At 48.8% G+C, this 24,844-nt stretch overlaps 1 protein-coding gene across 2 annotated transcripts in view; it reads left to right on the plus strand.

Moving 5' to 3' along the window:
* Zfp395 (zinc finger protein 395) overlaps nucleotides 1–23,397 on the plus strand; it is a 39,786-nt gene extending 16,389 nt beyond the window's left edge. The window contains 9 exon segments of one of the 2 annotated variants that reach the window (NM_001431430.1): nucleotides 9,577–9,843; nucleotides 11,298–11,530; nucleotides 13,694–13,803; nucleotides 15,918–16,147; nucleotides 16,609–16,709; nucleotides 17,485–17,785; nucleotides 19,331–19,423; nucleotides 20,568–20,671; nucleotides 20,898–23,397. In NM_001431430.1, coding sequence (NP_001418359.1) covers nucleotides 9,601–9,843; nucleotides 11,298–11,530; nucleotides 13,694–13,803; nucleotides 15,918–16,147; nucleotides 16,609–16,709; nucleotides 17,485–17,785; nucleotides 19,331–19,423; nucleotides 20,568–20,671; nucleotides 20,898–21,009 — 1,527 coding nt within the window. In that variant the 5' untranslated portion in view covers nucleotides 9,577–9,600 and the 3' untranslated portion in view covers nucleotides 21,010–23,397. 2 annotated transcript variants of the gene reach the window in all.
* The last annotated feature ends 1,447 nt before the right edge of the window (nucleotides 23,398–24,844 follow it).

Below are 24,844 nucleotides of genomic sequence, written 5' to 3' on the forward strand. Positions count from 1 at the left end.
ATCCTATGCCCTGCTTCACTTCCTTCTCCAAGGGGAAAGCATCACCTGTGAGTGTCGGGAGGGAGGGAGCCCGGGTGCTGCTAACACTAGCTTCCCTTTCTGGTTAAACTCCTGTCTCTGCTTTATGTTTTTGGGTGTGGCTCTTGCTAGCCTGGCTTGTCACTCCTTCAGGTGCTTCTCATAGACCTTTCTAGGTGAAAATTGCTCTTCTTCAGAGGTCCCTTTTTTTCCTGGGCCACCCTCCATACTCCCCAGTTCCTGGAGAAGGGAGAACCAGACCCCAGAGGAACCAGCAGAGCTGAAAATGAGCCCCAACCCCGTTCCAAGGGTGGTCTTGGGCAAATGAGTGGCTTTCTTAAGGCACCTTGCTTTCTCAACTACAAAACAGGGTCACTATTGTCCCTCCCAATTAAAAATGATCTTACATTCACTTACTGTGTGCCTGTGCGTGTACCTATGTGCGTCCGTGTGGAGGTCGGTCAGAAGACAGCCTAGCCTGAAGGAATTGGTTCTAGTCTTTTACTATGTGAGTCCCAGGGATCGAGTTCAGGACCTGAGGCTTGGCGATAGGCACCTTTGCCCCTGAGCCTTCCTTGTTGCTTTATTAGGTTACTGGGGTAGGGTAAGGGGTCAGGAAAGCACGGTAGCCCCCAGATTATCTGTTAAGTTGAGAGTAGACAAGGAACCACCTGAGTGTTCCTCCTTTGCTCCTTGAGCTCCAGCACCAGCCTCCCAAGCTCGCTGTGAGAAGCCACCGAACTGCCACCTGTCTGGGGCCTGTCTCCCTGGGGATACTCTGCTCCTAGTTCCCTCCCCTGAGACCTGGCTCTGGGGAGAATGCCAAGTCAGCACTCCTTTATCTCCCGGTCTCCTTCGGGGAGGAGTTTAGCCCAGTTTCAGTCAGGTTTAACCACAACATTCCCTCTCTGTTATGTATTTATTTATTTTCTGCTGGTTGAATAGGGTCTCATTATGTTGCCTAGGCTGTTCTCTGCTTCAGCCTCCTCAGTACCCAGGACTGTAGGGACTGCACCTATATACCGCCTGCTTGTTTGCCTGTTCTTTTCGTGTGTGTGTGTGTGTGTGTGTGTGTGTGTGTGTGTGTGTGTTCAGAGCTAGGGATCAAACCCAGGTCCTTGGTGCATGCTAGTCCAGTGCTGGCTCCCCCCATCCCTTTCACCTTTTTAAAGCTTTGAAAATGAGTCCCACTTTGTTTCCCAGGCTTCCCTTGAACTTACCATGTAGCTCAGTCAGGCTTTGAACATGGAATCCTCCTGCCTCCACTTCCTGATTAGCTGGGATCACAGGCCTGCCCGCACTACAATACCTGCCTCTAATCCCCGCTTTTATGAAAACAATCTTAGGACTGAGTTTGAGTGCTGTTTAAGACCCTGCCTTGGGCTGGAGAGATGGCTCAGTGGTCAAGGATACCTGTTGCTCTTGCAGAGAACCTGGGTTTCAGTTTTAGCTTCCATAGGACGGCTCACAACTATCTGATGCTGTCTGCTGACCTCTATGGGAGCCAGGCACGGACGTGGTACACATATAAAGCACTCAAATACATAAAACATGTCTAAAAAACAAAACTGCTTTAATTTTTCTATAAATGCATATGAGTGTTTTGTCTGCATGTGTGTTTGCTACATGTGTGCAGTACCCACAGAGGCCATAAGAGGGCACCAGAACCATTGGAATTGGGGTTGTGAGAGGCCATGTGGGTGCTGGGAATTGAACCTGGGTCATCTGCAAGAGCAGCAAATGTCCTTAACAACAGGACCCATCTCTCCAGCCTTCTGCCTTGCTTTGATGTCTGCCTGCATGTCAGGGGAAGCAGCAGGTCTTTTTTAGAACTATTTTTTTTAAAGATTTATTTATTTATTTATTTATTTATTTATTTATTTATTTATTTATTATATATATAAGTACACTGTAGCTGTCTTCAGATACACCAGAAGAGGGCATCAGATCTCTTTACAGATGGTTGTGAGCCACCATGTGGTTGCTGGGAATTGAACTCATGACCTCTGGAAGAGCAGTCGGGTGCTCTTAACTGCTGAGCCATCTCTCCAGCCCCTAGAACTATTTTTTTTTTGTTTCATTTGCAGTTGTATTTGTTTTATGTGTATTAGTGTCTTGCCTGTATCACTTGCACACATTGCTCAAGGAGGCCTGCGGAGGGCATCAAATCCCCTAGAACTGGAGTTACTGATGGCTGTGCATTGCCACGTGGGTGCTGGGAACTCTACCCCTATCCTCTGCTAGAGCAAGTACTCTTTAACTGCTGAGCCATCTTTCTAGCTCCCAATCTATTCTTGAATCTGGGCCCTGGGAAGACTTGATTAAAATAACAAACCTTGACTTACAAAGCAAAGTATTGAGTGTTCCTCAGCAGAAGTGTCTGGGAACAGAAGCATATCAGATATTTGCACCCTGTCCCCAAATTGGGAATATCTGCAAAAATTTATGTCGGAATCCTGAATCATTTGTTTCATAGTCACAGATCTTAAATGTAATTTTACCTATTTCTCTCTCACTGTGTGTGTGTATGTGTATGTATGAATGTATGTATGTATGTATGTATGTATGTATGTATGTATGTATGTGTCATGTGTATAACTGGTGGCCTCTGAGGCCGGAACAGGATGTTGGATCTCCTGGACCTGTTGGTTGCGAGCTGCCATGTGGGTGCTGGGAACTGAATGAACCCTGATGCTTTCTGAGAGCCACAACCGACCGTTCTTAACTGCCAAGTGGTCTTGGGAGCTCCTTGCACATTATTTTTAATGTGCCCATGTTCTCACGTGTAGTCACATGTGGACTTTTCATGTTGTGGCACCCACTATACAAAAGCTCTGGGTGTTTGAGGTTTTCAGATGAGAGCCCTCCCTGGGTGCTGGGCGCTGTGCTGAGCATTGTCTTGTTTGACACAGTCGAGCCAGCAGGACAGTTAGGAACAAAGGGCACTGTGTTTCTGAGAGAGCTGGGAGGAGGAGGTAAGTGCGAGGGGCAGGGGCGGGCGGGCAGGGAGCGCGTTGCTGGGGAGAGCTGTGAACTCCTTCCTTTCCCGCTGCAGCACAGAGCTGCCTCTGTCACCCTGTTGAATGCCAGCTGGGCCGTGAGACCCACAGGCGTATTTGCTGACCAGGTTCATTTGTTATTTGCTGGAGACTAGATCAGATGACCCGCTTCTCTGGCCCATCGCTAGAATATGAAAATGGCTCTGTTATTCGAGACCATCCTTCCCTTCCATTATCCCGTTACATCTGTCTCACAACAGTACAGTAAGAGGCTTCCTGCTCCATTACCGGATGCTGTGGAAAGGGGTCCTGCCCTGAAAAAGACAATAATTAGAATACCCTAAGAATTTAAACTTTACTCTCTGGACAGCTGATTTGAAATTTTGAAAATTAGGTTTTGGGTGTGGGTGTGCATATGACAGTACATGTGTCCAGGTAAACAGTTTGCAGGACTTGGTTCCTTTTTTCTACCAAGTGTGTCCAGGCAATCAGACTCAGGTTGTCATCCATTCACCCAGCCCTAGGCTAGTGGATATAGGAACTGGGGGATGGCTGGGGAGTGCTCTCTGTGCAGGTATGGAGAGCTGTGTCCAGTCCCTCCAACCAATCCAAACTGTGGTAGCTCAAACCTGTAATCCCAGTTCCTACAGTAAGACGGGAGGTCTAAGATCAGAAGTGTGAGCACCCCTAGCCTGGGGTACACTGGTGGGTGAGGACAGACGGACGGACACCTGAGGTCCCCACTGTGCACACACGTGCACACACATGCACACACACACAAAAGAAGTGGACGGATAGCTGAGATTAGAGGCTTTGGGTTAGGGCCTTGGATACCCTCACCAGGATTTAGTCTTTTTTTTTTTTTTTTTTTGATTTATTTTTATTTCTAATTATGTGTGTGTGTGGCTTGGTGTGTGCATGCGAGTACTGCTGTCCAAAGAGAGGGCAGGAAATGCCTTCAGAGCTCCTGTGAGTGACATACATGGGTGCTGGGAATCAAACTTGGGTCTTCTGTAAGAACAATTCATGCTGTAAACTGCTGAGCTTTCTTCCCAGCACCCTTACTGGGGTTTCTCACTGAAACTAGGTAGGGATTTCTCCTGTCTCTGGGGAGGAAAAAAAAGAACCCAAATAGGTTAAGTTTTGTTGTTGTTGTTGTTGGTTTTTTGTTTGATTTGTTTTGTTTTGTTTTTCCTGCAAAGGCTTAAGAAGCACCCGGTAGTGGTGATGGGATATGGCAAAGTGCAAATGGAGGCCTTCGAACCAAAATAATCATGAACGTATTTGCTCATAATCACTGTTAACACACAGGGGCACACAGCGCCTATCAGCTGAAGCGCTGGTTAGTCATTGGAAACTCGTGGAGATCTCCTGAAAACAGGAGACAAGGTTTCCTCATAGCCTCTGTCCTCTGGTTGAATTTAGAACATAATGTTGAAAAAACAATTGAAATTAAAGCATTAAAGATTTAAAGGGATAAAAAGAAACCTGGCTATTCTCCAGTTAAGGATGAGGGTAGCGTCCAGGATATTAAGTGCTAAAACTCAGGTTACTGTGAACGCGCTGCCTGTGAGGTCTGTAAAAGCACAAAAATGGGGCTTGAACAGAAGCCTCTCGTCTCCACCTTGACCCTCATCAGCAGCTTAGTGAATGTCAGAGCTTTTGCAGTTAGACACCTCGCTCCCAACTTCACCCTCTTCAACTCTTGACAAAAGTCCTATATGTTGTGTAATAAACCACTGGCTCCTGACGTGATGTCATGGCATGCCGCAATGCCCCTGGGTAGTGAGAGGCACAGCTATCATATGCAGCTCAGAGCACTTGCAGACATGTGCTGAGAGAGATGCTGCTGTCCCATAGTCATCACGTGATGAGTGGCAGTTTGTTTTACCGTTCTGTCAGGTTCAGTGACGCACTGGATAGCAGATGTCTGCATTAAAGGCCATTAGCACATCAGGATGCATTTGCTGAGGCTGGACATTGACCAAAGCACATAAGCGATCCCTTTCCTGTTGATGACGGCATGTGGGGCTCCAGATGCCCTTATGACGGTCTGAGACCACTTTATGAGTTTATGACCCATCAAGGAATCCTGCAAGTGGAGACTGTAAAACCGGAAAGGCGGCATTTAGCTGCACGCTGAAATCCAGTCCTTGTTACTTTACAGAACAGGTTTCCTAACTTTTCTCTGCTAGGCTGGCTGGTCCAGGTGCCATGAGTAGCTCTCCCTGAGAAAACATCCTGGTCAGGGACGAGGGTCCTGGAGGAGGCCAGCTGGAGCTGTGCATGTATACGAGGAGGACGGGTCAGATCCTCCATGTCAAGTGACCAGCTAGCACCTCCAGAATAGGTGTGACCTTGCTCCTTTACCCATCTTTCCGGCCAATTTCTGCCCTTATTGCCGCATTACTTTCTAAAAGCATAATGTGTGTTTTTGGGCGGATTTTTGGAGAAAGTAGCCAGCCTGTGGACGCAGGCCAGGAAGGAGCAGGCGAGCTGCCTATTTGCACAGATCCCTCTGGCTTCTGGAAGGTACAGGCTTACCAACCAACAGAAGAGCATTCTTTAAAAGAAGACAGGCTTCCAAAAACAGCGTCAGAGTTTGTTGCCCAAACATCTCAGGTTCTTTCTGAAGACTGGGAACCAAGGTTTGGAAACTCTGCCGTCTTCGTTTTCAGTACTAGAAACCCCAAACTTCCGGCTCAGCAAAGTGGGGGTAGCTCCTGGGATTCTTTTGGGGGTGGGGGGAGGGCAAGAAAAGGACCGATGGTTTCTCTGTGGTAATGCTGCCACCTGTTGTCAGTAAGTGGCTTTACACTGTAGCTTCCCTTTGCTCTGTCCCCCCCCCCCCCCCCCCCCGTGCCTGGGATTGAACCCAGGGCCTCTCTTACACCAGGTACACTCAACACTGAGTCACATACCCTGTCCTGTTGGCTGCAGTTTAAAAACCATTTATCTGGGGCAATTTTTTTTAAATTGTAGTCACAAAGTTCTATGAGAGTGTGAAGGCACAAGCCACCTAACTTGGGGATTCTGCATGCCACATCTTTGCTTTGTTTCTTGGGGGGTCCCTGGGCCAAGCTGCCAGTACATCAGATGACAGACTTGAGCAGAGCCAGCCTGTCCACTTTGCGCCGTCTTTACCTCTTTCTCCCCTCCTTGCGGCCCCACCCCTTTGTTAATTCACCCTATTGTTACCTTTGAGAGCGATTCAGTGCAGCCCTGGCTGTCCCAGAACTCTTAGATTAGGCAGGCCTCAAATGCAGACACCCGCCTGCCTCTGCCTGCAGAGAACTGGGCTCAAAGGAGTGCGCCACCGCTGCCTGGCTGCCACCTTCTTATTATCCTTTCGTTGTTACTGTTTTGTTTTTCCCCTTTTATTATATTTTTTATGATTTAAAACAGCTTTTAAATGGAAATGTTTTGATCACGTTCTTCAGTCCTTCAGGTCCTTCAGATCTTCTCTCCTTCCCTGCTCACCCAATTTTAAGTTCTTTCTCAAAAGAAAACAAAAACAAACAAAACCTCAATACAAACAACAACACCCAACCTCCACCCCCACCCAAGTAAACAAAATAAAGCAACCCAAACAGAACGAGAAAACAGAACTGCGACCTGAGTAACAAAAAACCTGGTGCCGTGCTGTTGGTCAGCTTCTCCTGAGCTCGCTGGGGTGCGTAATACACCCAGTGTCAGTCCACCGAGGAAACTGATTTCCCCCTTCCAGTAGGCCTAAGTGTCGGTTCCGTTGTTAACCTTTACCCCAGAGGCAAGGTTTTCATTCATTCGTGTGTTTATTCACTTAAGAAAACAACCAAACCTGGCATGGTGGCACACACCTTCAATCCCAGCACTTGTGAGTTCGAGGCCAGCCTGATCCACAAAGCAAGCTCTAGGACAGCCAGGGCCATACAGAGAAACCTTGTCTCAAAAATACCTCCCCCTGCCCCCAATATAAGATAAAGCAAAAACTATCACATTGAATTTGGACAAGACAAACCAACAGAAGGAAAAGAGCCCGAGAGAAGGCGAAGGAATTGGAGACCCATATGTTGACACACTAAATTGGAAGCTGCATACATACATGCTGAGGCCCTGGTGCAGACCTGTGCAGGCCCTGCGCTTCAGGCTCTGTGAGTTCTTATGAACTTTGATCGTGATGGTGTACAGGGCCTGTTCTCTTGGCGCCCCATCCCCTCCGGCTCTCCTTTTATAGCTACTTTCCCCATCTTGGTTGTTTTTTTTTTTTTTTTTTCTTTTTTTCGGAGCTGGGGACCGAACCCAGGGCCTTGCGGTTGCTAGGCAAGCGCTCTACCACTGAGCCAAATCCCCAACCCCTTGGTTGGTTTTTGTAGACATGGTTGCTAGTAGAACTTGCCTGGCTAGTTGGGAGAAGGAGGGAGGATGGGGTGGGGAGAGACTGTGATATGGGACCCAGACAAATCAGCCCGGAGGTACTTTTGGGCCAGGGCAGAAAGTAAAGGCTTATAGAACAGCTCAAAGACATTTGATGATAACAAGGATTTAGAGGGTATTTAGGGCTAGGGGATGCAGTTTACTCCATTTATTTATTTGTGTGTGTATGGAGGTCAGAGGACAATTTGCAGGAGTCAGATCTATCATGTGGGTCCTGAGGCTCAAACACAGGTCATCAGTCTTGGTGGGAAGTGACTTTATCCAGTGAGTTATCTCGATGGCCCTAACAGGATTCTGGTTATAGACTGGGAAAGGAAGGAAGAGGGGGAGAAGAGAGGAGAGGAGGAGAGGGGAGGAGAAGGAGGAAGAGGAAGAGAAGGAAGAGGAGGAAGGGAAGGGGAAGGAAGAGGAGGAGGTGGGGAGGAATATGAGGAACAATTTTTTGTTTTTTTCTCGATAAGAGTTTCTCTTTGTAACATTGGCTGCCATTGGTCACTCTGGAGACCATCAGCCTGGCTGCAGTCGCAGAGAGCCTCCTGCCTTGGTCTCCCAAGTGCTGGGGAACTAAAGGCATGCACCACCACTGCCCGGCTGTGGGAACCCTTTTTGAGATATTTGCCTGTGTCCAATGGCCTGGTGGTGTTCTAGGCCGGGGAAGCGGCACCTGGAATCAGGTCTTGAAAGCCCAGGCGTGTTAATGTCCATCCCAGCCCCACCACACCTGGAATGTGCCTCTTGCACATTCAGCTCAATAGACAAATACCCCTGGGGCAGCAGAGCGGGAGGGATGCTTGGAGACCTGGGGGAGTGGAGAGGCACGGGATGGCAGAGGGAAGGAGGACAGTGTGCTTGGCAGAGGCTGGTTTTTCCTCTTCTATTTAATGATCTATTATTTTTACTTTCTGCATACAAGTGCTTTGCCTGCATGTCTGTCTGTGTCTGTGCTGGTGCGGGCAGAGGCCAGAAATAGGTCATAGGGTTCCCTGAACTGGAGTTACACATGGCTGTGAGCTACCATGTAGCTACTAGAACCAAAGGTGAGTCTTCTGGAAAAGCAGCCCGTGGAAGAGCTCCAGTCCTGGTGGTGTTAGTTTCTAGGAGAAAAACAGCACAGTGTGTTTCCAAGGTTGTCTGCAGCTTTGGAGCGAACTCAGCTTGGGAGTCTGTGTCTAACAGCAGCCCACAGGACTGAACTGGCAACACTGTGTGGAGGACCCCCACCAAGGAAGCCATGGTGGCTGTTTCTATAGCACAGTACTTCATGATGTGGGAAAAGGTTAGCTGGCACATTGAGTGAACCAAGCTTACCAAAAATGATTTCATTTTTATAGAAATAAAATGTGCCGAGCTGGGTGAAGTGGCTCTTACTTATGATCTTATCACTTGGGGGCACAGGCAGGAGGATTGCCACAAGTCAAGGCCAACTTGACCTGAATTGTAAGTTCTAGGTTAGCCAAGCTACCCAGCAAGACCTTGCTTCAAAAACAAAACAAAACAACAAAATAACAACAGAAAGTATGTGATCACAATTATAGAAGGAGTGGGGAAGGTTTTAGAAAAAGGCTGGGGGTCGGGGCTGGGGTGGACTCGGTTGGTAAAGTACTTGCCTGGCATGCACAGAGCCCTGGTTTGGCCCCCAGCACCACATCAACTGAACATGCTTGGGCGAGGGAGCAGGGGATCCAAGGTCACTCTCCAGTGCATAGGAAACTTCAGCCTAAGCTACATGAAACAGGAGTCTTCAAAAACAAAATTAAAAACTAGAACGTGGGAGTGGGGAGCAATGGGTCTCTTGGGGAGGCAGGTTCACAAGTGAGTTTATTTCCTTTGAGTTTATCGATATTTGTTATGTGTCCTCTTAGAAATAGGTATTGTTATTTCTATATAAAGAAAAGATAGAGCCGGCATGGTGGCCCAACAGGTAAAGCATCTCACCACCAAACCTGATGTCCCTGCAACATATGTGGTGAAAGAGAGAATTGATTCCTACAAGTTCTCTGACTTTCACAAATGTGCCATGGCACTTGTGCACGTACACACACACACACACACACACACAGAGAGAGAGAGAGAGAGAGAGAGAGAGAGAGAGAGAGAGAGACTGAGACTGACAGACTCTCACTCACTGCCACTTTTGTCTCAGCAGACAGAGAAGCCAGTATCCAGCATGCTGTCCCGACGCCTTGGTAAGCGCTCCCTCTTGGGAGCCCGGGTATTGGGACCTAGTGCCTCTGAGGTGCCATCAGGGGCCAGCCTGCCTTTGGAGCCGCAGATAGAAGTGCCAGAAGGAGCCACACCTCAGTCCTCACTCACCTCTAAGGACCCTGTGTGCCAGGAGCAGCCCAAGGAGGTCCTCAGAGCTCTGGGTACCTCAGGACACCCACAGGTGACCTTTCAGCCTGGACAGAAGGTAGGTTGAGCCCAGCACGGACACATTACTGTTTCTTGAGCACTGGAACTGGCAGACTAGTGGTACCTGAGTGATGTTCTGAAAGGCCTGTAAACTGGGACTCTAGGTAGAGAATGAACTCCTTTCAGATCAGGGCATCTCCATGAATGTCATGCTGGGGAGAAAGTGGCCAGGCATTCTGAGATGCTGAGAGACAACCTCAGAGCAAAGCTGGCCTTAACTTAGCAGCTTTTGTCTGCCTCATTTCACAAATGTAGGCAGCAAGGAGGAGGACCTTACATATAGGAGCTAGAGAAGTCGTTTGCAGAAGTTGCAGATGGATGTGAAGTCCAGGCCTGATGAGATTCTGTTTTTCTTGCATCCCTTTGCCATGGCTGGGCCCGTAGTCACCTAGGTCTGATTTACTCCTAGATCCAGATTTGGGGGCCTCCTGCCATTGCCTTCTCCAGGGTCCATCCACAGAGACTTGGCCTTTGTCTTTCCATGAAGCTTGGTGCCTACTAGACCTCTGTCCTCATGAGATAAGATAGCCTTCTAACTTGCTGGTACCCTGACAAGAGAGCCTCTCTCCCTTTCCAGTACATGCTGGGAAGAGTTGGGGACTTAGAACTCTCCAGAAGAAAGGCATTGAGTAAATTAAACGTTTAAGAGTTTGGGGGCAGGTTGGAGAGATGGCTCATCAGTTAAGAGCAGGGACTGCTCTTTCAGAAGTCCTGAGTTCAAATTCCAGCAACCACATGTTGCCTCAGAACCATCTGTAATGGGATCTGATGCCCTCTTCTGGTATACTCACATACATAAAATAAAAACCCGTAGTTTGGAGGCGAGGGGTAGGGTGGGTAACTGAGAGATGAGAGTAATTTGAGGTCCACAGAAACCCCAGTTGCTGACCTGCTCACTATCCTCTAGGGTGGGCGTCATGTAGGGAGCTGTAGGAGAAAGATTTGACCCCACGTGGCTTGCCTGCATGCTTGGCTGGGTGCCTGGGAATACCTGCTTTCTCCTGGCCTGATTGGGCTATTATAATGGGATGCCCAAGGTGGGGTAGGGTATAGACAGTATAGTTAATTTGGCTCAACCTTCCAGAGACTGGAAAGTCCATGGGGAGGATAAGGACTGCATGCATGAGAGTCTGCATTCACTTTTATAACAATTCACTCTCCCTGTCCACCCCCTCTTTCTGGATAACTCTCCTGTTATGACAGGCCATTTGAGAGAGCAGCAGTGCTTGTGACATTCATAAACAGTGGACTACACTTCCTGACACTGATCTTGGGGATTAAGTGTCTAACATGTGAACACTGGGGGTGTCTGCCAGATCTTAGCCTCATTAAAGACAAGTGTGTCGAAGCGTAGGCTGCTGCAGACAGAGCCCCATACCTGGAATGCAGATCTCCAAGGGCTTGGGTGTGGGGACTCCGGAGCGTTGACCACTGACCATCCTTCCCCTGCAGGTCTGTGTGTGGTATGGGGGTCAGGAGTGCAAGGGCCTGGTGGAGCAGCACAGTTGGGCTGAGGACAAGGTGACAGTCCGGCTGCTGGACCAGAAGTTACAGATTTGCTGTAAAGTAGAAGAGGTGTGGTTGGCGGAACCGCAGGGTACCACATCCCATGTGCCAGCCTCGGAGCCAAGAGCCCAGGTGCCAGCCTACAGACCCGTGTCTAGGAACATCGACGTCCCCAAGAGGTCTGTAGGAGTGGGGAGGGTTATAGGTGTGGGCTGGAACACGGTGTGGGAAATGTGGGGTTTTAGGTACCTACTTGATGGGATAGTGAAGCTAGGTACTGGGGAGTCATCCTTTTAAGGAAGCTTAGATAACATCCTTTCTTCTCTATAACTCTTAGGGGTGACGTGTATGTGCTTTGTTGAAAGTTTAAGCTCAGGTCATAATCTTTCAGAAGAAGAGACAGGAACAAATGGCTTCAATCCGGTGCCGGTGCTCATTCTATGTCGGGTGGGGAAAATGATTTTAGCCTTGTGGCCCAAGCAGACTCTCATGACCACTTGTTGCCACAGCCCCTACATAGACCCAAAAGCCTGTAGGCATAGCCGTGTTTCCACCAGTGAAAACTAATCAGGATCCCCAGACTTTCTCATAATTCAGCATCATTTGCATGTATCATCTGTCAAGGAGTAAAACGCTTTTGATCCTTTAACAGCATTTATAAAGGCGATGCCATCCTTTCCTAGCTCAGAACTGGACAGGCCGTGTCAGGAGCACAGCTAGTCTGACTCTTGGGTGCTAAAACCATTGGGTGAGGAATGAATGTTCTATGTTAGAGCTTAGGGATAGGCTGTCACCCTACAGTCTATCGATATTGACCTCTTAAGATTTAAAAGGAGACCCCCAGGCCTTGAGATGGCTCAGTAAGTCTAAAGAGCTTGTGCAAGCCCAACAACTTTTCAATGCCTGAGCCTATGTACGGGTGGAAGGAAGAGCCTACTCCACAGAGCTGTTCTTTGACCCCCACATGTGTGCTGTGGCATGAGTGCACTGGCACACAGCATGCAATAATAGTAGTAGTAGTAGTAATAATAATAATAATAATAATAATAATAATAATAATAATAATTTAAAACAGGAAACTTTGCCCGCTGAACTATTTTACCATTTTGCATGCAAGGTATACAAATAGCTAAACTCTATCCCACTTCTTTCTGCGGGTATAGGAGCTGCTGGCAGATCAGGCTTAAAACATGTCTTTTCATTACATTCATTTATTTATTGCATATGGGGGTGTGTGTGCACGCTGTGTGCATATGTGGATGCCAGAAGATAACTTTGAGGAGTCAGTTCTCATCTCCCCTGTGGGTACTGAACTCGGCTGGTCAGGCTTGGCAGCGGGCACTTTTACCTACTGAGCCGTATCACTGGCCCAGCAAGCCTAGTGTTTTTAAGTCCAGAGGAACAGCATTTCTGATCGTGTAACCAGTGGAAGGCCAGCAAAGAACTTGTTTTGCTATTCTGAGGAGGTGAAAACACATAGATCCCGTAAAGTCATGTTTAATGTTAATGGTGTTGGTCCATCTGCTTCAAACCCAGTTGCACAGTTTAGCAGACCGGGCGTATGAAGAATGAGGGAATCAGTCCTTTGAAGCAGTCACGCCACTGGCAGCTTATTAAGCTCTGATTTTCCCCAGTTACTTTACATTTCCCCAGATAGTGCTTATTTTACTTCCAAATCATAGAACTGTGTGAATTTAGAGGGAAAGAAAAGACACATAAAATTCTATGCAGCCCGTCTAAAGCACGGGGTTTAACAGTGGGAGATAGTTTCATCTGGTTATTTATTTTACTCTAGTCTGTTTGCTCATTGGCTTATGTAATAGGTTCTGTTGACATTCAGAAGCTAACAGAATGCTATGTTTATTTTGGCAGAAGGGAGAGAGCCATTAGTGTAATTGTTTCCTCTTAAATTTGAATATAAGGCAGGAGAAGGATGTAATTTTAGTGTTTAGATTCCGGTGGGCATCATTTATTTCTTCCTTATCTTCTTTTGACTCTTCTCTCTGCCCCCAAATAAAATGCTGAGTTTTAAGTTGCAGGGCTAGGAGGAGAGTTCGGGGGAGCGGCACTGACTCAGGTGTCTGAGTGGTTTAAGCAGGCGACCCACCTGCTCATTCTGAGCTAATAGAAGCACCGTCCGCCCGGAACAGGCATTTTCCATGGACTGTTGGCTTTACCATCCACTGAGCCTATGCCACTTGGTTGGGTGGGGGCTGTGTAAGGGGACAGCATATCAGTGTAAGGTGATCCCACAAAGTAGGCAGATGTGGTAGCGTAATCTGTGGGCTCTGGGGACCTGTCGGCCTAGGAAGTAAGCATATTCTCCACTCGTTTGAATCCAGGAAGTCGGATGCGGTGGAGATGGACGAGATGATGGCTGCCATGGTGCTGACATCTCTGTCTTGCAGTCCTGTTGTGCAGAGTCCTCCTGGGGCTGAGCCCATCTTCTCTGGTGAGCAGGTGGGGTTGAACCGGTTCCTGGCATGGCCGAGGCCCATGACTGAGGCTCTCTCTCTTCCCAGCTTCTATTGCCAGTGTGAGCTTGGCAGTAGGGTTCTGCAGTCTCTTAAGTTTCCTCACCTGAGAAGAAACCCGGTGCTTTGTGACAGTGGCTGATTGAACTCGGCACTGAATCAAGCTGTCCGGCCACTCAAGCAAGTTCTATGGGAGCCTGGACAGGGCCAACAGAAATATTTACTGAGTTTACAAAAGCAGAACTGTGCTCAGTGGTCCCCTAGTGGCCTTGATTGTTGGTATTCACTTCGCAGTTCCCAAATCAGCCTCACAGATTCCCCGGGGGTGGGCTTACAGGCCACATACCTGAGCCCAAGTCTCGAATCTGAATGCTTAACACAAACCAGGAGTGTGGGTCAGCAAAATGGTTCTGGGTAAAAGTGTTTGCTGCTGAGCCTGACAACCTGGGTTTGGTTCCTGGGACCCACGTGGTGGAAGAAAAGAACTGAGTTGGCCTTGACTTCCGCTACACGCAGAGTAATAAAAAGTTCCCAACAGTATGACCACTGATTTATAGATGCAAATAAAAATCCTTTAGGTTATGACCCCCACACACTATACCCATGCAGTACAGTGGGCTTAAAGAAGGGTTACAGAGTAAGGCTTTTGACAAGGCTGGCAGCGACTTAAAATTAATCTAACATTAAAAGCAAATTTTAATTATTCCACCCAGAGACCGTCACTGCACTTGGGGACATCTAGTGGTGAATCCCAGCAGTGCAGCCAGCTTTACTGAACACAAGGAAGACCCTGAGGAGGGATGCCCAGTTCTCAAGAAGTTGAGTCAGCAGATTCAGGAAAGTAGCAGAAGGGAGAAAAAAAAATGTCCCTCTTGGGTCCGCGTTCATGGGACCATGGTCAGTTGATTTAGATGCTTCTTGAGTGCTGCCCTAAACATCTACTGCTTTATATTCTGTGTGTAGCTCTGTGTGATGTCTCAGTTTCCAGGAAAAGCAAGTGATGAGAGCTTTGAGACTGGGCAGGGGTATCTAGGGAGGTAAGGGTGTTCTTTACCCAGCATCCTGTTTGAGTAAGTGTCTTCTAGAAGTAAAGAGGGCCTGGGTTGGAAACATGGGGCCTCAGAGTCGGCCCAGCTTTCAGATCGGTCCTGGTCTCACAGGGTGTGGCAGTGTCTCTCTAAGCCCAGGAGACTCCGTGTCTGGACAGGGAACATGGGGTGCTGAGAATAAAGGTTCTTTTCCATCTCTCTTTCTGTTTCCACGTATTAGACTCTCAGATCATGCTGTCAATTGGCTTGGGATGAGCTCTGAAGACAAGGCACAAGAGAGTCTAGGTTGAGCCTAAAGCAGCCCTACAGACCCCATCGATCCAAAAAGTAAAAATCTAGGCTCGGGGTTCCACTCAGTACTAGAATGCTCGCCTTGTATGAACAAGGCCATAGGTTTCAGCCTCAGCATTATAAAAGGCAAAGAATTAAGTAGAACAAAAATCAAGAAAAACCAAGCATGAAAATCCCACTTGTTGTTTGCATTCTCCTTCTGAGTTTGAGAGGCAGGTGGCCATTGCATGACAGGTGAGACAGGGTCTCCTCTCACATGGAGGTCACCTGGCTGTATGTCTGGGAGTTCTGAGCGGTTTCCTTTCACTCACAGACGATCTTGCACTTGGCTGAGGTGGAATGATTGAAAGGCAGATTCAGGAAATTCACCAAGAAGGTGTCCCTGTGTTGCTGCCACCGCGTGGACATTCTCACCCGGGCTGGAACCAGGAAACGTTCCTCTCTTTAGCATGCACAGTGTGAACTAGGTTATAATTAATCCTCAGTGAACTGTAGTTGCAGTGTGTGCATCCGAGTGGGTCAGTGATGACCCATGTGGCCGTGCCAGAAAATATCTAGCAAGCAGAGCAGTTGTAGAACCAAAAATTGTCATAATGTTTGCACCTGCTCTCACCCTGTAGCTCAGGAAGTATTATCTTTAATAGTTGAAATTTTAATAATATTTTAATTTTATTATTCACGTACTCATGTTTTTTCCTTTGGTCCTGGGGATAAGCCTGACTGTTTCTTTACCTCCCTCTCTGTCTGGACAGTTTCCCGTGCAGCCTGTGGTGACCCATGGAAGGAGAGCGGTGACATTTCAGACAGTGGCAGCAGCGGGCACTGGAGCGGGAGCAGTGGCAGCTCCACTCCCTCGCCCCCCCACCCGCAGGCCAGCCCCAAGTATCTAGGCGATGCCTTTGGGTCTCCCCAAACTGATCATGGCTTTGAGACGGATACTGATCCTTTCCTGTTAGATGAACCAGCTCCACGGAAGAGGAAGGTAGGTGACTGGGGAGTGTGTGAGTATGTGAGGACAGCCATCCCTAGAGGAACAGGCATTCCGTGGTCCCAGGTATCTCTAGGTCTCTTCTGCTGCATTTGTGAAATTCCCAGACAGAGGCGGCTGATTCTACTTCCTCTACGTTTTCTGGGTGTGTGTGTGTTTGTGGGTGCGCATGCACACGAAGGCACATCACCCCATCTACAGATCTACTTGTCTCTGCCAGGCCTCTTGGTATTCAAGTGTAGGCTACTGTGCCTGCCTTCTTTTTTAAAAAAAGAAATGTGGCCAGCCACCAGGTCACTTTTAACTTCTTTTGTGCATGTTTTATGCTCTCTGAGAGTCCCTCCCCTTGAGTGTTTTTTTCCCTTTGTGTCTGGCTGAAATCCTCATCAGGCAATAAGAGAAGCTGCGGAGAGGATTCATACACACCAATTGCTAAGATTTCCTTTTTCCCCTAGAACTCTGTGAAGGTGATGTACAAATGCCTGTGGCCCAGCTGCGGCAAAGTCCTTCGTTCAATTGTGGGCATCAAACGACACGTCAAAGCCCTCCACCTGGGGTAGGTACAGAGCTCAGTGCCTGTTGCCTAAGGTGCCATCTAGGCATGCCTCCACCCTGCTAACTCTGCAGGACTTGCAGCCCAGAATGCTTCCAGTGAAATGGCTCTGCTATAGGCGCTTCCCAGAGCCTCTCCCTGAGCTCTGTCAGAATGATGGCTTTGCTGGCCAGGGAGATTCTTTGTATGGGTGGTCAATGTTGATGCTGTTGCCAGAGAGTGAGCTCTGTGTGTCTTTCTATCAGTCTTGTGGTTGTATCTTCTTACCTGGTATAAGAAGTAAAATGTTTCAGTTCTAGGTTGAAATAGAACAGTTTTGTTTAATCACTGGTAACATTCTGTGTCTTAAGCGTAGTAGCCAAGCTTTACTTCTGCAGTGGGACATGGGAGTTAGGTCTGCATCAGCTGTAGTGCTAATGTAAGGGGCTCACCTCTGTACAGAGCCCTCTGGTAGCAGCTCTGCCATGAGCTGCCTCACAGGCCTTGAGAGCATGCTTTAGATGGTGCCCCAAGAGGGCCTGTGCCAGGGCTGGGTCTGTGTTCATACATGTTTGATGCTGTGTGAGCTCTTGTGCAGAGAAGAACAGCTCCCATAGATGGGCAATGTTCTAATCTCTTATGGCGTCCTCTGAGAGCATGGCTCCTGGATGTTCTCTTGTGAACCTCCCCTAACTTTGTGGATGGGCACACAGTCCATTCCTCCTTGTAACTTTCTTTCCTCTGGCTTCGAACCAAGGCAGCATGTCCTTAGTGATGGCTACATGTCTGTTCCACACAGGGACACTGTTGACTCTGATCAGTTCAAGCGGGAGGAAGACTTTTACTACACAGAGATGCAGATGAAAGAAGACTGTGCTGTGGCTGTGGCTGCCCCGCCTCCCCCTGGGACACCTACCGGCGAGCCAGTGTCCACCTCCCGGGTGACCAGCCCATCCCTTGCTGCTCTTTCATTGCCTCCAGCCAAAGTCCAGTCCTCTGGCCCAGAACACCCTGGCCTGGAATCTTCCCTGCCCCCAGTTGCACTCAGCAAGTCAGCTCCTGGCTCCTTCTGGCACATTCAGGCTGACCATGCTTACCAGGTATGGGACATACGTATGTGGGGGCTTAGCTTGGGACCTCAGTGGTCGCTGGTTGTTAGAGGGCAGGCCTCTGAGCACCTGGATTAAAGACTGAGCCTTTTGGCCAAATTGCTAATCTTACTTCCACAGAGAAGGAAAAGGAAAGAGGAGGGATTTAGGCCAGTTGGTAGAGTGCTTGCTTAACATGCACAGGGCTTTGCGTTGGTCCTCAGCACAGCATAAACCAGCTGTGGATGCACACACCCACAATCCCAGCAGTTAGGGTGGAGACAGGAGGAATGAAAGTTCAGGGTCACCCTCACCAACATAGGGAGTTTTAAAGCCAGCTCAGGCTACATGCAAACCCTTTCTCAGGAATAATAATGAACAGATAAGGAAGAGAAAGGAACCCTTGGTGACACTTGGTAGAGGTAAGATGTCTAGTCATGTTAGTTGTGTGGATGTGACCTGAGAACTGTCACTTTAAAGATTGGTTAGAGGAATTGAAGGACTCACACAGGGTTTCCCAGGCCACCTCTTAGCTCCGAGGTGTTACACTGAGTGGTCCCACTTTGAATGCCCACTAGGTGTCAACATTGGACTAGGTAATCCCTTTAGCTGGACTAGGACATGGCCCCTGCTCTCATGAACTGCATGATGGAGCTAGGGTTAGCAGTGAGGACTAATTCTGTTATCAAAGTACCATTTCCTCAGGACACAGGGAGCTATGACAGAGGCCCAAGGAAGACCACTGCATTATGCTTATGGGCAAGGGACAGTTGCCATGGCGAGGAGGGCAATGTCATTTAAAACGGACCTGGTCCTGAATGCCAAGTTCACAGTACATATGCTGGGTTTTAACTCTTTCTGTATGTACAATTTGGCTTTAGCAGACTTGACCAACAGTAGTGCCTCCATCCAGGTGTGCCTGGACATGTTTATAATACTGGCACCTGGGTCAGGGGTTAGCTCAGGCTATGTAGCAAGACCAGCCTTCACCCCTAAAACCAGTGGTACTTTCAATGAGAAAAATTTCATAAGACAAGGGGGCTCTCCTCATTAGAATTATTGGCCACTCAGTGTCTGGCTAAGGCTCAGCCTTCACTGACCCTGTGGCATCTGGTTAATGTGGCTGGTTTTGTTACAGATGGTTCTAAGGTAGACATTCCTGTCTGCATCCCCACTCCTGAGTAGTTGCCTGGTAGCTCTCTGTCCTTTTTCAGACGCAGATGGCTTTGAACTTTTTGCTTAAGGCCTGTTCTCAGTAGGTGAATCGGCCAAGGACTAATACCCCTAAGGACTGAGTCACGAGGCTAGCATGTAAGCAGCCCCAAAGAGAGGATTACAAAGTAAGACGGAGCCTCCCAGAAGGCAGGCCATGGCTGTGTTGAGGGGTTAGATGGTTTGAGCCTGCTCGTGGGAAGACCTATCTAGGTGTCCTGGTGTTTTTCAGGTCCTTGATTAGGTGGACCATGGCGAGGAGTTGCAAATGGGAAGTCACTGGGACTGAGGCAGATAGGTCATGTCCTTAGTTGGGCCCAGGCTGACGCAGTCTTCTCTCTGCAGGCTCTGCCAGCCTTCCAGATCCCTGTCTCCCCCCACATCTACACCAGCATCAGCTGGGCTGCTGCCCCTACCACCACCTCCTCCCTCTCGCCGGTGAGTGTGGACCGCCAAATTCCAAAATTTTTACATGCATCTCTAGGACTGGGGGACTGTGTCACATGGCTGATGTTGCCTGTCTCCACCCCCATAACTTGATGAAGATCATTGTGTGTCTCATTGGGGTTTCATTGCTGTGAAGAAACAGCGTGAGCAAGGCAACTCTTATGAAGGACAATATTTAATTGGGGCTGCCTTACAGTTTCAGAGGTTCAGTTCATTATCAACATGGCAGGAAGCATGGCAGTGTGCAGGCAGGCATGGTACTGGAAGAGCTGAGAGTTCTTCATCTTGATCTAAAGGCAACCAAGAGAGACTCTACCCAGGCAGCCAGGGGAGGCGTCCACACTGGGTAGTTCTTGAGCATAGGCCCTCAAATCTCACCCCACAGTGATGTACTTCCTCCAATAGGGCCACACCCACTCCAACTAGGCCACACCCACTCCAACTAGGCCACACCCACTCCAACAAGGCCACACCTACTTCAACAAGGCAGCACATCTTAATAGTATCACTTCCCCTGGGCCAAGCATATTCAAACCACCATACCATATATCTTCTATCTGGCAACAGCTCCTCTCAGCAGCTAGAAGGATACTCCCAGTGAGGTTAGGGCGGAGAAGTTTCTTGCTTAGAAATATGCTGGACAAGGTTAGAGAGAGACTAAGTTCCTTGCTCTGAGTGTATCTGAGTGCTAGTTAGAGTTCTCATGCCTAGATGAAAGAAAGGGAGAGAAATCGGGGCTGTCAGAAGGGAGACTAAGGAAGATCATAGGAACACTCAGAGGCTGTGTGGGCTGGACCAGCAGTTTCAGGCCACCATGGACTAATGTACCCCGGACTCTGAACTGAAGTAAAGTGGAAGTCATTAGAACCACATGGTGGCTCTTCTTTCACACATCTGCCACAGAGAAGTAACACAGACTGCAAAACCTAGTTGACAGAAGGCGTCACTAAGGCAATACATTGCCTTCATTTGTCCCTTGTATGGTAACTTCATCTAAACTGACCCTGTCTGCTGAACATGTCCTAGGGGAAGCTTCATGGTCCCCTGCACCAGCACCTGCCCTGGGCTCAGCAAAGCTCCTCTGTTCTGAGGGGGTCTCATGCTCACAGCCTATGCTTACAATCCTCATACCCAGGTCCGGAGTCGCTCACTCAGCTTCAGCGAGCCCCAACAGCCGCCACCCACAGTGAAGTCTCACCTGATTGTCACCTCCCCACCCCGTGCTCAGAGCAGCACCAGGTGAGCCCTCTCCTCCTCAGCCTTCTGGTTTCTGCCCTCCATCAGCACTGGTAATGTAGACCCATGAATCTACCCAACTGTAGTCCCTAGGGTAAGTCCCCAGATGGAGGCCCCTGAGTCTCTGGCTGTAGGTGCCACTCACTCCTTCAAGCTCCTGTGTGTTTGAGTGCTCATGCTAGGTCATCACCACATCGAGTGACACCACCCTCATTTTGTTCCCTGTCAGGAAAGCCCGCGGAGAGGCCAAGAAGTGCCGTAAGGTATATGGCATTGAGCACCGGGACCAGTGGTGCACAGCCTGCCGGTGGAAGAAGGCCTGCCAGCGCTTCCTGGACTGAGCCTGCCTCCGCTGGCCCCGCTCCTCACCCCAGGCCTGCTGGCCATCAGCAGAATACAGGGAGATGATGTGGCGTGGATGTGGGCGGCCAGGGCTCCATTGGCTAAGATAGAACACTTAAAAACACTTTCTCCCCCTTGTGGGAGTGTTTTATTTTTTAAAAGCAAACCTAAATGAAACTATTTTTTTCCCCTTAAAATAGGAGAGAGCCAAAATTGACCAAGGGTATTCTGCAGCGAACCGGAGACCAAAGAGTTTACCCCGACCCCCGCCCCATCCCACCCTCTCTGGGACTACATACGCATCAAAAGTAGGACAGACAGGATGCCTTGCCCGTTTTCGTGCTGAGCTGGGGAATCCTTTGCTCTTTCAGCTATTCCAGAATGGACTGTGAGCAAAACAGATTTCCCTTTTTTTTGGAATAAAAACAAACTTTCTGGCAGGTAGATGACCACCCAGGGAATGGTAGCAGGGCCCTAAGAAGAGCAGGTGGCTGTACTTACTGAGATATGGTTTGACATCTGTAGGAGCAGCTTCTGCAGATAGGAAAGGGATACCCTTTAAGGGTGGCAACTTTTAGATCTGGGTCCCCTCAGATGCTGGGTTGCATGCCAATAGACATCATCTGGCGTCTTCTCAAAGCCTGTCTCAGAAAGCTGAGCCAAAAGGCTAGTATGAATTCAGCTTGAGAATGTGACCTTGAAACACTGTCCTGAGCATCCTTCCAGGGCTGAGAGGAAGTGTGGAGGGTCTCTGTACAAACTCTGCTCCCACTGAGTAAAGTCCTTCCTGAAGCCCCTTCCCTCCAGAGTGTCACAGAGGCACTAGCATGTCAGGTGGTCCTGTCCGATGTGGAAGTCTTTGATGAGGAAGAGATTTCCTTCCCTTGGGGGTCTCTGGGCCTGCTCAACATGGCTTCCAGGACCCAACTGTTTTGGACTGACATCCCAGGTGTCACAGGCTCAGGGAGTGCCACCAGGCCACCTCTCCAGGGACTGAGCAGCACTGGCTCATGAGTCGCCATTGGAGAGCATCCTCCTGACCACTGAGGCTCCACTGTTGGCGTCACATGGGAAACATCCATTTTTTATTTTTCAGTGTAAGAACACACTAAGTACCAGTAGAAAACCTGTGAACCTAAGAGACTGTGTGTGAGGTATGGGTGTAGTGGCGGCCTGGGCTGCTCATGGAGGGGAGACACCAGTGTCTGGGTGTCTCTGGTAGGGGTGTATTTTTATAACAGAGTTTCTGAACATGTAGGGACCCCCACCAAGAGGCTCTCCTCTCCCCTTCTTAATCCCAGTGTAGACTGAGTGTCTACTTCAGCAAAGGAGTTTTAATCCCGGCCTTGGTTTGGAGCTTGCAGACGTAACTGAATATAATCTCCATTCAAAGCAGGCTCCATTGGCACACCAGGCCGAAAGGGTAGAGAAGAAAGACAAGAACTGATGCAATGGTTTAAAAGCTGAAGGAGTTCTGATTTGTTTGGTTCTCTATTCCAACTCTGTGCGGCCTCCTGAGCCTACATTCATTCCCTCTCTTCCCTGGCGGTGTTGGCTTCCTGCCTGCTGTCATGTGTCGCGCCCCCCCCCCCCCCCAATGCTTTCATGTTGGTTCCTGGCACGTGGTCTGGCTCTGGGTTTGAAGGGCAAGGGTGGTTGTGAACACACCCAGCCATCACGCCCGCTTCATCCTCATCTCTATCTCCCTGCTCCCCAGCCCCATGGGTTTAGAATCTTGACCGGGTGAAGGCACCACAGGCGTGCTTTTGAAACCAACAGGGCCTAGCCTGCAAACAGTTATCTTAGGAGACGATCCAGTCATGTTTCCGTTATTCAGAGCTCTCAGAGTTACCTTCAGACGTGGTGCCATGTTGGGAGCAACCTCAGTGGGTCTGCACCATACTCTCTCGGTGCTGTGAGTCCAGGGATGCTGTCTGTGGCCACTGACGTCTCAGGTACAAAGCCAAAGGGCTCCCTGGGAACCAAGGCTTGGGTGTACAAGGCTTTTCACCTGGCCTTGAAGACAGTGTTGCCGCTCCAGACAGCACTTCGAGCAGTGGCCGCCTTGTGGGAGTGAGTGTATAACTTGACACCTTAGAGGACCCTATGAAATTGGATACGGAAACTGATTTGGTGGGGAAAAAAAATCTGTTACTTTCTGATCACCCCAGGTTCTGATTTTACCGGGGGCAAGAAACAACAACACAAAAAGGGAGAATCCCATCTGTGAATTTGTCTTATTGGCGCTTCTCCCCCGCCCCTCCCCGCTGTCTTCCAAGTATTATTTTTACTGTTAAGATTTTTTTTAAATGTGAAATGAAATGTAATGTTTTTACAGCAATGATATGAAATATATTTTATAAGGAATAAAATGGTACATTGTCTGACTCAGTGTGTGTCGGTACTGACCACTCTCCTGTTCCTACTGTCAATAGAAGTGACAGCATATAGCACTGTCACTCATTTGCTTATCATATTGGTGGGTTGATGGGGATGTAGCTCAGTGAAGGAGCACATGTCTGGCTCTAGGTTCAGTGTCCTAAAACAAATCCAAGTAGGTAGACGTGACCAGGAAGTAGGGGGAGTGCTTATAGTGACCGTGGGAGGAAGTTACTTTTTTTTGGTTCTCTGTGTAGTTCTGGCTGTCCTGGAACTTGCTCTGTAGGCCAGGGTGTCCTTGAACTCACAGAGATCCACCTGCCTACCCTGTGCCAGAATCAAAGGTGTGTGCCGCCACCACTGGCTAAGGAAGTTACTTCGGTGAGTCACAGAGGTTGACTATTTTGCCAAGGGTACATCCTGGAGTGGGGTGGGGTGGGGTGACGGTATTGTCATCTGGAAAGTAACTATTTTCCATGGTTTACATTCATTTTTCAAAGGAAGGCATATTTTGAGCAAGTTTCTGTGCCTGATGGAGAGTTGGCTAAGAACTTAGAAAATAAACCACGCTCTAAATACTCAACAACTTTTCATAGCTATAATAAAATACCCAAGACAGGGGGCTGGGGATTTAGCTCAGTGGTAGAGCGCTTACCTAGGAAGCGCAAGGCCCTGGGTTCGGTCCCCAGCTCCGAAAAAAAAGAAACAAACAAACAAAAAAAAAATACCCAAGACAGGCTAACTTTGAAAGAAGGGTTTAGAGGTTGAAAGACCAAACTACATGGTGCAGGCTCTTGCTCGGGACTTCTGAACACATCACCTCCCCACAGGTGACAATGCTGGGAGCTAATGCCAAGAGAGATCATTGTGAAAACCGAAAGCCAGAGAGGCTAGGGTCCCAAGGACCCTAACCTAGGCACCACCTCCCAGTGCCAATCCTCCAGCAGTGAAGGTTGGGGACCTCACCAAATATCTCCAAACCATAGTGTGGTGTCTCCAGGATGGGTCCTGAGCATAGTCTGCCCTAAGGGCATTGATATCACAGGTTGTGAACAGGTGCTGGCTGAGCTGGCCTCTGTGTGAGGGTCTGGAAGCAGAAACATCCCCCTCCCGTACTGGCTTATGCAACTTTAATCATTCCAAGGAGAGCATGCCAAATAAAGCAGGCTGAAGGAAGTTGGGAGATGGGCCTAAATGTTCAAAGTATGAAGGGTTGTGTTGCTTGTAAGAATTACTGCACCCCTCCCACTCAGGTTTTCTCTTAAAGTCCAGGATGGCTTCCTCCTGCCTCTTCAGTGCTGAGGTTATGGGCATACAGCACCCTGTTTGGCCCTTAGGCAGGGTGGATGGAGTCTCTAGAGGAGACCTGGAATCCCTTTTGCACTAAGCTGGCTTCCTATTCAGGAAAGGCAGGAGCTGGGTGAATGGCTGCTGAAAGAGAAAGGACCAGGAGGC

This window comes from Rattus norvegicus, chromosome 15 (assembly GCF_021556685.1).
Source record: "Rattus norvegicus strain SHRSP/BbbUtx chromosome 15, alternate assembly SHRSP_T2T, whole genome shotgun sequence".
Classification (NCBI taxonomy): Eukaryota; Metazoa; Chordata; class Mammalia; order Rodentia; family Muridae; genus Rattus; species Rattus norvegicus.